Raw genomic sequence first — 17,209 nt, 5'->3', positions numbered from 1 at the left:
AATTCCACTGAACAAGGCAGCTGTGTTATAAAAGCCGTTTTATCAGGGCCTGGTGTCCTTCTCTGGGGTGAAAACCATCCACGGTGTACCTGCTACTAAGACTGAAATTGTTGCCAGCAGCCTGGCACATGGAGTAGACACGGGGTGGCCTGGGGAGCAGGAAGCAGAGCAGCGTCCCAGACAGCACAGCGAGAAGGGAAATGGAGAGGGGACGAGGGGCACTGCAGTGAAATCAGCACCCGCCCTGAAGGCCACTGGCAGAAAGTCGTCCTCTCCCTGGCCTAGGGGGGTCAGACAGTGACACAGAGATCCCTTGGCAAAGGGTCACTTGGTCTTTGCCAGCAGCTCTCCCCTGAGACCTGACAAACCCACCACACCAAACACATCGCTTGGAGGAGGGTCCTGCGAGGTGTCTACAGAAAGCTCATCACTGGTCAAGACTCAGTGACTGAGAGATCAGCGTATGGGTCATATGTACGGAACAAAGCGCTGACACTGAACATCTACTTTATAAACTCAACTGTCCAGCCCTGCTCCCTCCCAAACTAGCAGTGGAAAACCATCGGGACATCACCAAACCACTGAAACTGGAGTGTGGGGGAGCTGAAGGTGGGGGAGTGTGATGGGGAGTGTGGGGGAAACTGGAGTGTGGGAGAGCAAATTTAATCATCCCGAATCCAAACTAGGAATAGTTTCAAGGCACATGTTACACGTGTACGGGGTGCAGGGGCAGGCCAGAGTGTATAGGGTAGGAGGCCTGTTTGGAGGAGGGGCAGAGCTGGGGCACGGCTGGCCCAGGAGCAGAAGGCCCAGCTGGGGCACAGACCATGTCAGAGATTTCTCTCGCTGGCTCTGTTACTACTGCCCATGGCAAACACTTGAAAGAAGGGGAGGCCGAGCTGCAAATGGTGTCAGGAGGAGGAGGAGAGAGACACTTGAAAGCATGACCATTATTCCCATTCCACCGTAACAAAAAGTACAGGAGAGGGGAGCAAAACTTCAGAATCACGCAGCACCTAGGTGGAGAGAGCACTGCACCCAGACTATTCCTGGCTCTGCCACGGGCCTGCTGGGTGACCTTGGGTAAGTCATTGCACTTCCCTGTGCCTCCGATTGCAAACTTGTGTGAGACCCACAACTGCCTATAGCGCTGCTAACTCCTCCCACCAACATTGCTCTGTGCAAAAAGCTAGGAAATTCACCTATTAAAACTTTATGAAAGCAGGATTTAAGGTTGCCCGAAGCTGTCTGGTGCCCCTCCAGAAAAGAGATCAGCAAAACTCAAACTTGTAATAATCAGGAAAGGCAGAGAAAGTACACACCAATGGAATCCTAATTCTGCAATTCACAAAGGCAGCAAAGCCCTGGGAAAGGCAACTTTCAGGCACTCAGAGCATGAGTAGGGCGTCTCTCCTGTGTGGATTCTACGATGTTTGATAAGGTTTGAACGCTGACTAAAGCTTTTCCCGCACTCAGAGCATCCATAAGGTTTCTCACCCGTGTGGATTCTCCAATGTGCGCTCAGGGCAGAGCTCTGCTTAAAGCTTTTTCCGCACTCAGAGCATCCATAAGGTTTCTCACCCGTGTGGATTTTCCGATGTCTGCTCAGGGCAGAGCAGTGCTTAAAGTTTTTCCCGCACTCAGAGCACGTGTAGGGCGTCTCCCCTGTGTGGATTCTCTGATGTTTGATAAGGTTTGAACGCTGACTAAAGCTTTTCCCGCACTCAGCGCATCCATAAGGTTTCTCACCCGTGTGGATTTTCCAATGTCCGCTCAGGGCGGAGCTCTGCTTAAAGCTTTTTCCACACTCAGAGCATCCATAAGGTTTCTCACCCGTGTGGGTTCTCCAATGTGCGCTCAGGGCAGAGCTCTGCTTAAAGCTTTTCCCGCACTCAGAGCACGTGTAGGGCTTCACTCCTGTGTGGATTCTCTGATGTGAGATAAGGTTTGAACGCCGACTGAAGCTTTTCCCGCACTCAGCGCATCCATAAGGTTTCTCACCCGTGTGGATTCCCTGATGTCTGCTCAGGGCAGAGCTGTGATTAAAGCTTTTCCCGCACCCAGAGCACGTGTAGGGCGTCTCTTCTGTGTGGATTCTCTGATGTCCGATAAGGTCTGAACGCTGACTAAAGCTTTTCCCGCACTCAGCGCATCCATAAGGTTTCTCACCCGTGTTGTAGGGCGTCTCTCCTGTGTGGATTCTACGATGTATGATAAGGTGTGAGCTCCAAGGGAAGCTTTTCCCGCACTCATGGCACGTGTAGTGTCTCCCTTCCAAATGGATTCTGTCGCGGGTTATTAGGTCTGAGTGGCTACTGAAGTTTTCCTCTGGCATCTGCTGCGTCTCACAGGCTTTTGCTTTTTCTGGGAGTGCACAACGCCCGGAAACATTCCCTTTGGATCTTCCTGATAACGTTCCATGTGGTTCTACTTGCTGAGCATCTTCCTGTTGGAGTTTCTCCTTCTCATTCTGACTCATCATCCCATCACCTGATGGGAGACAGAGCGAATCCAGGCATAGGTCACTCCCTGTGCCGGAAAGAAAGGAAATCTCAGAGAGAGGAATGGAAAAAGGGATGAAAAAACCAAAATATGTATGGGAGAGATCAAACCTCTCAGGAGCTGATTTTCCCCAAACCCTTCCCCAGAGGAGAGAGGAAGGGATCAGTTTTGGTCCACATCTCACCAGAACACTCAAGGGAAAGCGAGACCGGGAGGGACCTGCTGCAAGTTGTCAGTCAGAATAGGAGGGAAGCCATGAGTGACATCTGCCATGATTCCACATCTGCAGGGAACAATCCTGAGCTTGGAGAGCTCACAGGGTCTTTGTAGGGCATCCCAAATGTTTCCCGCATTCCTAAACAGTTGTTGAGTTGGTTTAACCAAGTCCTCACCTGTGCAGGCAGCTCTCGGGAGCACTTCTTTCTCAGAGGCCTGGATGTCCGGGACCCACGGCTCTTCCCCTTGTTCCAGCTGCGAGATCACATCAGGTTTGGAAATTGGAAACCCTACTCCAGGCAAAGAAAACAAGGGAGGTCAGTGGAATTTGTGGGATAGTTGTCACAAAGAATATTCCATGGTTGTAATCCCTGCTCATTTTTAAGCAGTAAAATACCAAGGCCAACTTCCTTGGCTCAAAGTGGCAGAAGAGTTAGTATTATTATTATAAATCATCCTCTCTGGCAATAAATCCCTTATCAATGGCTGTGGTTGTCAAACTCTCTTTTCTTTATTGTCTTATCTTTATGGTCACCACTTTTACCTTGTTAATCAGTCTGGTTCTCTAATTGTTTCTATCTGCTGTAAAATTCATGTTGCTAGGTGTGAGTAAATTACGTAGTGGGATATAATTGGTTAGAGAATTATGTTAGGATATGTTAGTATTGTCAAGTATCGGGGGTAGCCGTGTCAGTCTGTATCCACAAAAACATCAAGGAGTCTGGTGGCACCTTAAAGACTAACAGATTTATTTGGGTATAAGCTTTCGTGGGTAAAACAACCTCACATCTTCAGGTGCATGGAGTGAAAGTTACAGATGCAGGCATTATATACTGACACATGAGGAGGAGGGAGTTACCTCACAAGTGGAGAACCAGTGTTGATAGGGCCAATTCAATCAGGGTGGATGTAGTCCACTCCCAATAATAGATGAGGAGGTGTCAATTCCAAGAGAGGCGAAGCTGCTTCTGTAAGGAGCCAGCCACTCCCAGTCCCTATTGAAGCCCAGATTAATGGTGTTAAATTTGAAAATGAATTGTAGTTCTGCTGTTTCTCTTCGAAGGCTGTTTCTGAAGTGTTTTTGTTCAAGAATAGTGACTTTGAAATCTGTTAGAGAATGACCAGGGAGATTGAAGTGTTCACCTACTGGCTTGTGTATGTTACCATTCCTGATGTCCAATTTGTGTCCATTTATTCTTTTACCTAGAGACTGTCCGGTTTGGGCAATGTACATGGCAGAGGGGCACTCCTGGCACATGATGGCACATATCACATTAGTAGACGTGCAGGTGAATGAGCCCTTGATGGTGTGGCTGATGTGGTTGGGTCCTCTGATGGTGTCGCTGGAGTAGATCTGGGGATAGAGTAGGCAATGAGGTTTGCTACAGAGATTGGTTCCTGGGTTGGTGTTTCTGTGGTGTGGTGTGTAGTTGCTGGTGAGTATTTGCTTCAGGTTCGGGGGTTGTCTGTAAGCGAGGACATGGCCTGCCTCCCAAGCTCTGTGAGAGTGAGGGATCATTTTCCAGGATAGCTTGTAGATCGTTGATAATGCACTGGAGAGGGGCTGTATGTGATGGCCAGTGGTGTTGTATTAGGTGGAGGCTTTGTGGGAGGCGTGGGATTTACCTGAATAGGCCTAAGGAGACAATCCCAGGTCAGATATTTCGCACCCTCATTTTGAGAGACTAATGAGGAACCACAAGCGGGTGGAATCCGCCACAGGATTCTGAAAGAAGGAAGTCTGGGGCGGGCTCTAGCAATTAGTTTGCTATGAAGTATCTCAGCAGTTGGATGCATTCATATATTAGAATGATTAATAAATCAGTGATGTAAATCATGAGTATTGAGGCTTGATGCTTAATTATGGACTTCCCAAAGGCCAGGTATGGTTTGGGGCAGCTATTGACATTATTGTAATCAGAGCAAAGGAGCAGATGTGGTATATCGCCATCCTATTACCATAAGGAAGCGGAGAAAATACGTCTCCTAGTGACCAGTTTTTCATTTTGTCAGGTCCCCGGGACAGTGTAAACTGAAGCAGGGCCTCCCGTCTGATGGGCTCCCTTGTGCCTCGATCTTTGTTTCCATTGGTGTCCATAGCTTGTAAGTCCGCACAGTGCAAGCCCCTCTTTACTATACTTCTCTGACTCTAATCGTTATGTGTATTGAGCCTTGCCTATGATTTCAACTATAAATCAAGTGTCTGTGTGTTTCACCCAATTTCATCTCCTCCATTAACGGTGAGTAGCCATGTACAAGGGCGAGCTGCACCCCAACACGTCATCTTATCGGTGTAAACACTGTCCAGGCTACACCACCAGCCTGTGGCATCATCAACAAAGTGCCCATGTGTGCCTGGGAAGGGGCCCTGCTCTGGGCGGGAGGATGCAGCAAGGACTCAGGGTCGGTGGCCGGGGTCGCTGTACACAGAGATGGGGAGGTTATACGGGGAGGGGGCTAATGAGTGAGAGACCTGCAGGATTAAACCCTGATTTCTCTTGCTTAACAGAAGTCACTGGCTGATGGGGTGGGCTCTCTGTGCTAACAGCTATTAGCAGGTCTTTCTTCTCCCAGCCAGCCAGGTAATTGGCATCAACACAAACACTAGCTTTTAACTTCTTAGCTGCTATGGATTTTAGGGCTGGACTTTGTCTTACAGAGATACCACACAAATCCAAAGGGGCTGAGGGTGAGAGCTGGCTTGCTCTCCCCTGCATCCTTAAGAGTTCAGCCATAAAACTGTTCTGCTCTGAAACACCAGTAACCCAATCTGTCCTCAGCCCCTGAAGCACAGACTGCTCACTTACAGATTCAGCCTGGAGACATTTCTGTTCCAACACCTTTGTCTTCCCAACACGCTGGCCACACACAGCCACCTGGTTATACGGCTGCTTAACTTTCTTAACAGCTCCTACTCCATCTGAGACCTTTTCAAAGCTGCCCACACTGGATCTCTCAAAAGGAAAGTCAGTGGATCCATTCACAACAGAAAATTTCTGGCTGTTAGGAACTGAAACTTTCTTGATTAAATCACTTTCACACACTTCAGTTGCAGTAAACTGCTTGCACAGGCTACCATGAGGATTTCTTTCCCTCTGAGCTTTTCTAAGCAGCAATTCACCCCTCTCAGAAATTCTGCTCTCACCCTCTTCACCTAGGGCTTGCTCTAAAGGAACACTTCCCTGAGCAACCACAGACTCTTGCTGGGTCTCACTTACATCCAGAATCACCTCTGGCCCATCAGGCAGATCTCTACACAATCCCCTGTCAGGCAAACTTATAGACTTCCTAGGTAACAGGTTAGAAGCACTCTCCTTTCCCTGGCCTGGAACAAGTTCAGGAATCTTTTCCTTCTTGCTACAAGTTGTCAAACTGTCAGTAGGTAACACAATTAAATCACCTTCATGCTCTCCTTGTGCCCTGGCTAGGGTATCACCCTGATCAGACAGCGTTGCTACACCCTTTTCCAACCACACATTAGCAACTGGCAAACTACAAGCACCAGAATCGTCTGGTCTCTGGGATTTTGCTATGGCACTAACTGGATGCAACCTAGTCACAGGGCCATTCCCCCCAGCAGACACAAACTTAGGACCATTCCCTTCCTGGGCCTTAGCTGTATTTACAACCAACTCCGAGACAACTGAATCCCCCTTAACCATCACAGGCTGAAAGGCACCTTCTGTCTGCTCCACAGACACAGAAAAGCCAGAGACACATTCTCCTTCCCCAGACACACAGCTTGGGATCTCATTTCCCTTGTCCCAGCACACAGGGCTGTTCACAGACAACTGCTTGGAGACTGGGGTAGCTTCCTCCATAGGCAAGTCAATACCCCTGACCGACACAGGCACATTTCCTTCACTGTCACATTTCTCCACACAGGACACAGGTAAGGGACAGGGACACTCCTCTTCCACTATCCCTCCCTTCCCAAACTGCTGACTAGACAAAGCCATCAGCTCACAAGGCTGCCTAGGCTCCTCCAAACTTTCCCTACCAGGCACATTGCCACTCCCAATGGATAAGCTGCTGCTTTTTTCACTACACTGAGCTACTTCCAGCAAATCAGTTACCCATTTCAGGTTCACTTCTACAAGCTGCACTAGCCACCAATCCATCACCTATCACAAATTTACCCTCTCCTTCCTCAGTTAGGGCTTTAACCTGACCATCTACTTTAATTTGCTCTTGAGAAACATTTTCCTCACCAATGAGATCTTTCTGCTCTTGATCTAACTTCAGATTCACTTCTGAGACATCAGACAGACATTCAGAAACTCCACTCACAGACACACAGCTTTTTGGCACAGACAAACCTTTGGAGCAACCCACCTCAGGCAAATCATTGCTCATAATAGATACAGGTTTAAGATCATTCCTCTCCTGTGACTGGCTGTCTGGACTGAACAAGGCTTGAACATTTTCTCCAGTTAAAAGATCTTTAGGCCATAACTTCCTGACGCCAGCTATCACTTCATGCTGAGCCCCATTCCACTCAAGGTGGATTCTGGCTAAAGGCACACGGACAGTAAACTCACAGAGGATCACAACACTCACACTCTGATTTGATAAATAATCTTCCTCTTTGACCAGATCTGCTTTAACAAGAGTGATGGTAGAAGCCATAATTTGCCCTAAACAGCTTTTTCCATTGACTTTTACACTCTCTATGAATTTTCCATTACCACTCCCATACATATAACAATCAACAACACAATCATGTCCGTCACCCCAACCGGGGTATGGGCCGCCAACCACAGATCTCCAGAGTCTTCTATCCTGAGCCATTCGCTCTAGCTGGTTCCAGGTTGTGACGTTATTGATATAAATGGGAACCATATAGAACATGGGTTGCAACCAAGGTCCTGTAGTGGCACCAAACCTTGGGTAAAGGGGGTCATCTAAGGTGTCTAAGACCAGGTTCTGGGTTGCTGGTTATGATTATGCTGTCTGTATGTCTGTGTATCATTTTGTAGTTGAAGTTATAAGTATTGGCTCTGTAATGTCTGTATTCTGTATTATGCTCTGCCTCTGGGAAGTGTCCCAGACAAAGCTGATGTTAGCCCGGCATAGCTGGCTTGATGGCCCATTAAAGGGCCATCAGCTACACAACTGACCCATGGAGGGAAGGCAGACACGCCTTGTGACTCAGCAAAGTATGCAGGGACTGGCCCATGTGACTCCAGGCTCCATTTTGCTGTAAATTTCCACAGTGAGGACAAAGGGATTCTTACACCTGGAAAAGTCTATATAAGGCTAATGCCTCATCTCCATCTTGTCTTCAATCCTGCTTCTGACCTCTGGAGGGACTTTGCTACAAACTGAAGCTTTACACAAGGGACTGAACGACCCATCCCAGTGGGGGATGTTCCAGAGACTTAATCTAAACCTGCAGTTTACTCCATCACTGCTGCAAGCCTGAACTAAGAACTTTGCCATTACTGTATGTAATTGATTCCATTTAACCAATTCTAGCTCTCATCTCTACCTTTTTCCCTTTGTAAATAAACCTTTAGATTTTAGATTCTAAAGGATTGGCAACAGCGTGATTTGTGGGTAAGATCTGATGTGTATATTGACCTGGGTCTGGGGCTTGGTCCTTTGGGATCGAGAGAACCTTTTTCTTTTATTGGGGTGTTGGTTTTCATAACCATTCATCCCCAGGACGAGTGCACTGGTGGTGATACTGGGAGACTGGAGTGTCTAAGGAAATTGCTTGTGTGACTTGTGGTTAGCCAGTGGGGTGAGACCAAAGTCCCTTTTGTCTGGCTGGTTTGGTTTGCCTTAGAGGTGGAAAAACCCCAGCCTGGGGCTGTAACTGCCCTGTTTGAGCAATTGGTTCTGATTTGGCACTCTCAGTTGGGTCCCGCCAGAATCGCTCCGTCACACAGGTATAGCCCATTTTTTTGCTATCAACCTGAAGGTCGCGTCGCCAGGTATTTCTTGGGCGGCCTCTTTTCCGCTGCAACCTGAGCCGTCTTTCCTGACTCGTACATGGTCCTCACGTTCCATGTGCCGATGGTAATACTCCTGGTTGTAAGAAGGGTGATCGGCTTAGTGGCTTCCTCGCGGCTTTCACCACCCAGCGTCATGCATCTTCGAGTTGAAGACCCTTCTTTTTCCAGGCTAAAAGTCTCTGTTAACTCTATCGTTGGCGTTTCTGTAGCAAGCTGATTTTTACAGGATGGAGTTGCTAGCCCCACGCCCAACCCTCCTCCTTTACCCTGACTTGGGACAGGCAGATGGCCCCAAAGGACCTCTCTGGTGGAGTTACTCCCATACATAGCACTGGCACAATTTATGGGGCCACCCTCTACTGAACCCACAGTAACAGCATTGACATAAAAGGTGGCACTGTTGGGGTACATTTGGTTACCCCCAGACAACTGCTCAGAGTTATACAACATACCAACATTGTTACAAACTGGCCTTTCAAGAGGACACAGTCTCTGCCGTTCTTCCATTGCTTTTTTTACTTGGAGCTGAAGTCTGGCAGTTTCTTGTTGCATCTTGTGAGTCTCCTGCTGCATCTGTCGAGTTTTCTCCTCAGCAGCCAGCAGCTCCAGACGCCCCTTACGAGCTTTATCTTCTCTCTCAGCAGCCTCTTTTTCTCTCTCAGCAGCCCCCTTTACCTAAGATTTGGTGCCACTACAGGACCTTGGTTGCAACCCATGTTCTATATGGTCCCAATTTATATCAATAACGTCACAAGGCTCTAAAGCAACAAGGCTTGGGTAGGGATTTGGGGTTAAAGGTCTGGGATCCCCCACAGCTCTAGATCCCCAAACCTCTCCTCCCTCCCACTGACCCACCCAGGCCACTTCCTGGGTGCCCTTCCCCCACACGCCCCTCCCCTTCTTCCCATTACTCTCAGCCGGCACCACCTCCCGGCACCTTGGGAGCTCCTTGTGTTCCCTCCTCGTCTCTCACAACCTCCTCCCTCCCTGCTGCTTCTTAGCTCAAACCCTGCACACACCCTCCCCGTGTCCTGGCACCCCAGAATTACCTACTCCCCCCTTCTCCTCCCCTCCCACGGCTCTGTTCTCCCTTCACCCGTGGGGTCCTGAATGGGAACATTATTTGCTCTCCTATCGAAAGAGGAGCTCATCTGACTGTCACACAAGCCAGGCATGAGTCATACACCTATTTACTCAATTTAGAATTCTACAGGCGACGTATTTTCCTCTTACACTGAGGAAAAGGCATGAACGCTACAGTGATTAATGTAGTTATTAATGTAGCCAGTAAGGATACATTCGATGCAGTTTTTAAATGACTGATGGCACCAAAAAGGCACATGTCCAAAAATTATACTAGTGGGTGGGAGATGAAGCAAAAAAAGGGGGCAAAGAAACTTGTCAAAACTTGGATGATGAATAAAGGTATAAAGTTATTACTGCTCAGGTTCTTCAGAGACCCCACAGCTTCTAATAACCCAGGGGACAGGACTCCTTACCCAGCGAGGTCACATTCTCGTAGTTCTCCTGCATGACATCCCTGTAGAGGGCTCTCTGAGCGGGGTCCAGCAGAGCCCCCTCTTCCCTGGTGAAATACACAGCCACCTCCTCGAAGGTCACCGGCCCCTGAAAGAGGAAGAGTCCAACACTCAGGACCTGCTGCCCCACTCACAGCCCCAGTATTCATGGAACAGCAGCACCAGGTAAATGGAGGCTCCGGGAGGCCCATGTTAACAGAGTCCCACCCCACTTTGCTTAGAGCAGCGAGGAGGCATCAGAGGGTAGAAAGAGAGAATCTTTGTGTCTCCCACCTGACAGACGGAGGCAGGGTCGTCACATTTATCACATACCCACTAGCCAGAGTTTGATACAGGAGAGGGGGCTGTCTCTGGACCCTGCTGGTGGCTCCCTGGTAGGAATCCCAACACTCTCCAAATAAAATATATGGAAGAAAGGGAAGTCAATAGTAAAGACTAGAAGTTAGAAGGTCAGCACTGTAGAAAATTGGTAAGGGAAGCTATCAGAAATCAATGATCAATGAAAAATAAGAAGGAAGTTTTTAAAAGTATATTAAGTACAAAATTAATCCTAACAATGGTAGTGGTAAATTACTAGATGGAAATGGCAGAATTATCAAAAATAATGCAGAAGAGGTAAAAGTGTTCAATAAATATTTCTCTCCTGGATTTGGAGAAAAACAGATGATGTAACTCATATCATAAGATGTTAACGACGACACTTTCCATTCCAACAACAACTCATGAGTATGTTAAACAGCAGGTCCAGATAACAAGAGTTTTGAGAGAGCCGGTGGAGAAGCATGGTGGACTGTTAATGTTGATTTTCATTAGGACGTGGATCAATGGGGAAATTCCATAAGACTGGAATAAAGCTAATGCTGTGCCAATATTTAAAAAGTGTAAAAGAGGTGACCCAGCTAATTACAAGAGTGTTAGTCTGACATCGATACTGGGCAAGAGAATGGAGCAGCCGATACTGGAGTTCATTAATAATGAATTAAAGGAGGGTAATATAATTAGTACCCATTAACAAAGGTTTAGACACAATAGATTCTGTCAATCTAATTGGATATCCTTACTGGGTGAGATCAAAAGTTTGGTTGCAACTAATAGTATTGATGTAATATACCTAGACTTCTGTAAGGCATATGACTTGGTCCAGCACAATATTTTGACTAGAAGAAAGATACAAAATACACAGGGCATATATTAAATAGATTAAAAACTGGGATTGTAAATGGGGAGCTATGGTCGAGTGGATTTCTAGGGGCTTCCCACAAGGATTGGTTCTTGGCTCTGCGCTTCTTAACATTCTTATCAATGACCTGGAAGAGGATATAAAATCATCAGTGATAAAGTTTGTAGTTGCCACAAAGATTGGGGATGGTGGTAACTAATGAAGTGTCAGTAGATTCCGGCTCCAGCTCTGGGAATCTGGGAAGTTTTCCCAGCCCTGGCTGGGGGGTTATTTCCTGTTCCACAAAGAGGGGAAGTTCCATTCCCAGGCCCTATCTGACACTACACCCCACATTCAGCATAGTGGTAGGAGTATAAAATGATTAGGCCATAATTATTATGCATTTTGTGCAAGATGCATCATGTGCAGTGTCATTGGAAAAGTTGTGATTGGACGAATATGATTATCCTATTTGTGTGCATGGATCATGTTTGTATCTGAAGTTATGGCTATTGACTCTGTATCTGAAGAACAAAACATGTCAAACCAATCTGAGAGCTTTCTTTGATAGGATAGTATCAGAGGGGTAGCCGTGTTAGTCTGGTTCTGTAGAAGCAGCAAAGAATCCTGTGGCACCTTCTAGACTAACAGACGTTTTGCAGCATGAGCTTTCGTGGGTATTCACAGGATTCTTTGCTGCTTTGATAGGATAACAAGCCTTGTGGATAAGGAAGAAGTGATGGATGTGGTGTACCTAGACTTTAGTAAAGCATTTGATACAGTCTCACATGATATTCTTATCAATAAACTAGGGAAATACAACTTAGGTGGGGCTACTATAAGGTGGGTGCATAACTGGCTGGATAACCGTACTCAGAGTCTCGTTATTAATGGTTCCCAATCCTGCTGGAAAGGTAGAACAAGTGGGGTTCCGCAGGGGTCTGTTTTGGGACCGGCTCTGTTCAATATCTTCATCAACCATTTCGATATTGGCATAGAAAGTACGCTTATTAAGTCTGCAGATAATACCCAACTGGGAGGGGTTGCAACTGCTTTGGAGGACAGGGTCATAATTCAAAATGATCTGGACAAATTGGAGAAATGGTCTGAGGTAAACAGGATGAAGTTTAATACAGACAAATACAAAGTGCTCCACTTAGGAAGGAACAATCAGTTTCACACATGCAGAATGGGAAGAGACTGTCTAGGAAGGAGTATGGCAGAAAGGGATCTAGGGGTTATAGTGGACCACAAGCTAAGTATGAGTCAACAGTGTGATGCTGTTGCAAAAAAAGCAAACGTGATTCTGGGATGCATTAACAGGTGTGTTGTGAGCAAGACACGAGAAGTCATTCTTCTGCTCTACTCTGCGCTGGTCAGGCCTCAGCTGGAGTAGTGTGTCCAGTTCTGGGCACCACATTTCAAGAAAGATGTGGAGAAATTGGAGAGGGTCCAGAGAAGAGTAACAAGAATGATTAAAGGTCTAGAGAACATGACCTATGAACGAAGGCTGAAAGAATTGAGTTTGTTTAGTTTGGAAAGAGAAGACTGAGAGGGGACATGATTGAATTTTTCAGGTATCTAAAAGGGTGTCATGAGGAGGAGGGAGAAAACGTGTTCATCTTCGCCTCGAAGGATAGAACAAGAAGCAATGGGCGTAAATTGCAGCAAGGGAGGTTTAGGTTGGACATTAGGAAAAAGTTCCTGTCAGGGTGGTTAAACACTGGAATAAATTGCCTAGGGAGGTTGTAGAATCTCCATCTCTAGAGATATTTAAGAGTAGGTTACATAAATGTCTATCAGGGATGGTCTAGACAGTATTTGGTCCTGCCATGAGGGCAGGGGACTGGACTCGATGACCTCTCGAGGTCCCTGCCAGTCCTAGAATCTATGGATCTAGGAATAAGAATGGCCATACTTGGTCAGACCAAAGGTTCATCCAACCCAGTATCCTGTGTACCGACAGTGGCCAATGCCAGGTGCCCCAGAGGAAGTGAACCTAACAGGTAATGATCAAGTGATCTCTCTCCTGCCGTTCATCTCCACGCTCTGACAAACAGAGGCTAGGGACAATATTCCATACCCATCCTAGCTAATAGCCATTGATGGACTTAATCTCCATGAATTTATCCAGTTCTCTTTTAAACACTGTTATAGTCCTAGCCTTCAGAATCTCCTCAGGCAAGGAGTTCCACAGGTTGACTATGCGCTGTGTGAAGAACTTCCTTTTATTTGTTTTAAACCTGCTGCCCATTAATTTCATTTGGTGGCCCCTAGTTCTTATATTACGTGAACAAGTAAATAACTTTTTCTTATTCACTTTCTCCACCTGAAGAACAAAGACTGAACTGGGGGAAGTGTTGGTCCCAGGGTAAAGGGATTTCAAGCTTGTATATGGAAACTTGGGGGACTGCTTCTATCATCAGTAAGGGGGAGAAATTGCTAGTTCAAATTCTATCCATCTAGTATGTTAGCAAATAACCAAAAACTCAAACTAAGCCTAAGTAATCTGCTTTGATAGCTTTGCTATCACTTACTGCTGGGAAATTGGCTGATGTCGTCTCTCTGTCCTTAAGCGGCTCAGGTAAAGCTCTCAGGTAGCTTAGCTGGGTGTGTGACGTCACCTGCTGTCGTGCTGGGTGATAACAGGGCCTGGAGAGGCTGGCTGAATCTCCAGCAAAGCCGTGTGAGAAGGGCCAGCCCAGCTTGAGGGTTAGAGGGCACAGCGGTTCCCAGAAGCCCCCCACACTGCACCCCGGGGTGACAACCCATCACACCCTACATTACACAAGTCTCAGCAGGTTTGTCACATCCTTTCCCCTTTCCCCACCCTAGATAGTTCCTGCCTCCCACCACCTGGAGCAGCTCCCACCCTCCTATGCATTTACTGCTCCTCTCCCTCCAAGCAGAACCCACCACCAGCTCCCTGATAATCCCTTACCTGAGCCAGCTCCATTGCAGCCATTTCCTTCCCCATGGGAGGAGGGGATGATCTGGAGCGAAAGGTGGACGTTATTCTGTAACCTGCCAGGGCGAGAAGGGCAAGGTGAGAAAATTCAGGTGGGGTTTTTGTTCATTCCACAAGCCGATTCCCCCCAGGATGTTTCCCTGCTAATGGACATTCCAGGTTCTGCCACACTGTGAAGCACAGAGTGACCTTATCCCAGTACAGGCCTAGCCCCGTCCCACCAGGGTGTAACCCTCTGAGACAGGGTGAAACCCTCCCAGTAGCAGAGTCTCTCTGTTACACTTATCCAGATTGCGGACGATACCAAGCTGGGAGGAGTTGCAAATGCTTTGGAGGATAGGATTAAAATTCAAAATGATCTGGACAAACTGGAGAAATGGTCTGAAGTAAATAGGATGAAATTTAATAAGGACAAATCCCAAGTACTTCACATAGGAAGGAACAAGCAGTTGCACACGTACAAAATGGGAAATGGCTGCCTAGGAAGGAGAACTGCGGAAAGGGATCTGGGGGTCACAGTGCATCATAAGCTAAATATGAGTCAACAGTGTTACACTGTTTCAAAAAACCTACAAGACACGAGGAGTAATTCTTCCGCTCTACTCCGCGCTGATTAGGCCTCAACTGGAGTCGTGTGTCAAGTTCTGGGCACCACATTTCAGGAAAGATGTGGACAAACTGGAGAAAGTCCAGAGAAGAGCAACAAAAATGATTAAAGGTCGAGAAAACAAGACCTATGAGGGAAGATTGAAAAAATTGTGTTTGTTTAGTCTGGAGAAAAGAAGACAGAGAGGGGACCTGATCACAGTTTTCAAGTACACAAAAGGTTCTTACTAGACGACCTCTCGAGGTCCCTTCCCGTTCTATGATTCTATAAAGCAAAGGCCAGAGAAGAGCAGAATCAAAGGAGCCACTTTGGGGGATTCTCCCTGTCACTGTCCCCAAGGCAGCTCTCTCAGGTTTACAAAGTTGTTGGATGCTCCAGCCTTTATCCAGTCTCTCCTGGCAGTGCCCTGTCCTGGGCCGGGCCTAGTTTTAGCTTTTGGGAAGTGTGACCCCGGGGGCTCTGAGACGGGGCCTCCTCCCCTCAGCATATCTTGTTCCTTTCTGTGGCTCCCCAGTGAGTCCAAGTGAGTAGATACTCCTGATAGAGACTGTGAACATAAGAGCGGCCCACTGCCTCAGAGCAATGGTCCATCTAGCTCAGCGGCCAGTGCCAGGTGCTTCAGAGGGAAGGAACAGAACAGGGAACCATCAAGTGATCCATCCCCTGTCGCCCATTCCCAGCTTCTGGCAAACAGAGGCCAGAGACACCATCCCTGCCCAGCCCGCCTGTGACACTGGCAGATGAGGTGTTAGCTCTTGCAAAAGCTCCCAAGTCTTAACTGAACATGGACAAACGCACGGCTGGAATCAGTCTGGCTCCCCCGGGTTAGTATTGTTAAAACAGGTATTAGAATTATAAGAATGTGTTTAGTCTTTACTGAATGCTTGTGAGTTGCTGCCAGGGGTAATATTTGACTAGCTGCATTGTGAGCCTCTGTGGCTCTGTAAATCACCAGACAGGAGAGAGACTTTACCTAGGTGAAGTGCTGACTGGCAACCGAATGCATTACACCCTGCCTGGCAGGAAAGTTTCGTCAACACCAGATAGACTATTATGGGACGTTAACGAAGACACAAGACTGTTGTTGTGCTCTTGACTTCCCTTTGGTTGAGTTTGCAGCTCAGAGCACATGGCAGGAAGGGGTAAAAACCCCCATACAGAAGGAACTGATTATCTGTATGCTGCTTGGACTCTGGGGGGGCAAAGTTTCTAGGCATAAGCAAGAGATCCCCAGCTCCTTATTTTTAGGACTAACCCAGGCTATGTAGAACTTGCTTATTATAGAAGCTTCTGTTACCTTTGAAATTTAAGACTGTAACTTGTCTGTGTCTGCTTTAAGCTGCTTTAAATTTGTAAACAACTCTGGTTTTAAATAAATCTTAATACAGGTTATGACAGGACAGGCTACAAGTGTTGTCTTTCTTGTGAGATCTAAGATTCAACTGACCTAAGGAAGTGACTGGCCCTTCGGGACTGGCAGTAACCTGAACATTGCTGTGATTCGTGGGGTAAGGCAGTGGTTCTCAACCAGGGGTTTGGGGCCCCCTGGGGGGCCGTGAGCAGCTTTCAGGGGTCTGCCAAGCACGGCCAGCGTTAGACTCGCTGAGGCCCAGGGCAGAAAGCTGAAGTCCCAGCGCATGGGGCTGAAGTCCAGACCCCTGAACCCCACCACCTGAGGCTGAAGCCAAAGCCTAAGCAATGTAGCTTTGTGGGGGCCCGTGGCATGGGGCATGTTGGGGGGGCCTCAGAAAGAAAAAGGTTGAGAACCCCCTGGAGGAAGAGACCATCTGTCACAAAGATTGGCTCACCTGCGTGGTGAGATACATGGGATCACCCAAGGGGACTGTCTGGGATCCCATGTTGATGCTGTTACAGAGCCTGAAGCGTTTACACTGGATACTTGGTTAGTGAAATCTCCATACAGACCTCACACCCAATTGGGGTTTGCTCCCTGCTTCTCACCAGGCTGCTGGAGGCCGGTGCTCGTGCTCTCCAGTCACTGGGGACAGCGTTACAGAGACTTACGGGCACAACGCCACCAGCAGCCATTGGCAGCACTGCAGAGCAGGCTTCACAGGGACACAGTGTGGCTGCCATCCCTTCAGTGATGATGGATCTGCAGCAGATTATCTCCCGCACCCCATGACCCAGCTTGTCTCCTGAGACAGAGGTGAGTGACGGAGGGGGCAGAACGGATCCAGGGGGCAGGGAGAGGGATAACAAAACACACCTCCTGGGGTCACCCCTCAGGACGTGAAG

The 17,209-nt window shown here is 47.7% G+C and overlaps 1 protein-coding gene across 1 annotated transcript in view; it reads right to left on the bottom strand.

Moving 5' to 3' along the window:
- LOC120381415 overlaps positions 1 to 17,209 on the bottom strand; it is a 450,632-nt gene that overhangs the window by 318,045 nt on the left and 115,378 nt on the right. Inside the window, 1 exon segment of the mRNA XM_039499603.1 lies at positions 1,398 to 2,173. Within this exon segment, the coding sequence (XP_039355537.1) occupies positions 1,398 to 2,173 (776 nt within the window).

Source organism: Mauremys reevesii, linkage group 14 (genome assembly GCF_016161935.1).
Source record: "Mauremys reevesii isolate NIE-2019 linkage group 14, ASM1616193v1, whole genome shotgun sequence".
Taxonomy (NCBI): Eukaryota; Metazoa; Chordata; order Testudines; family Geoemydidae; genus Mauremys; species Mauremys reevesii.
Note: the sequence above shows the minus strand (reverse complement) of the source record. Positions and strands in the feature narration are given on the sequence as shown.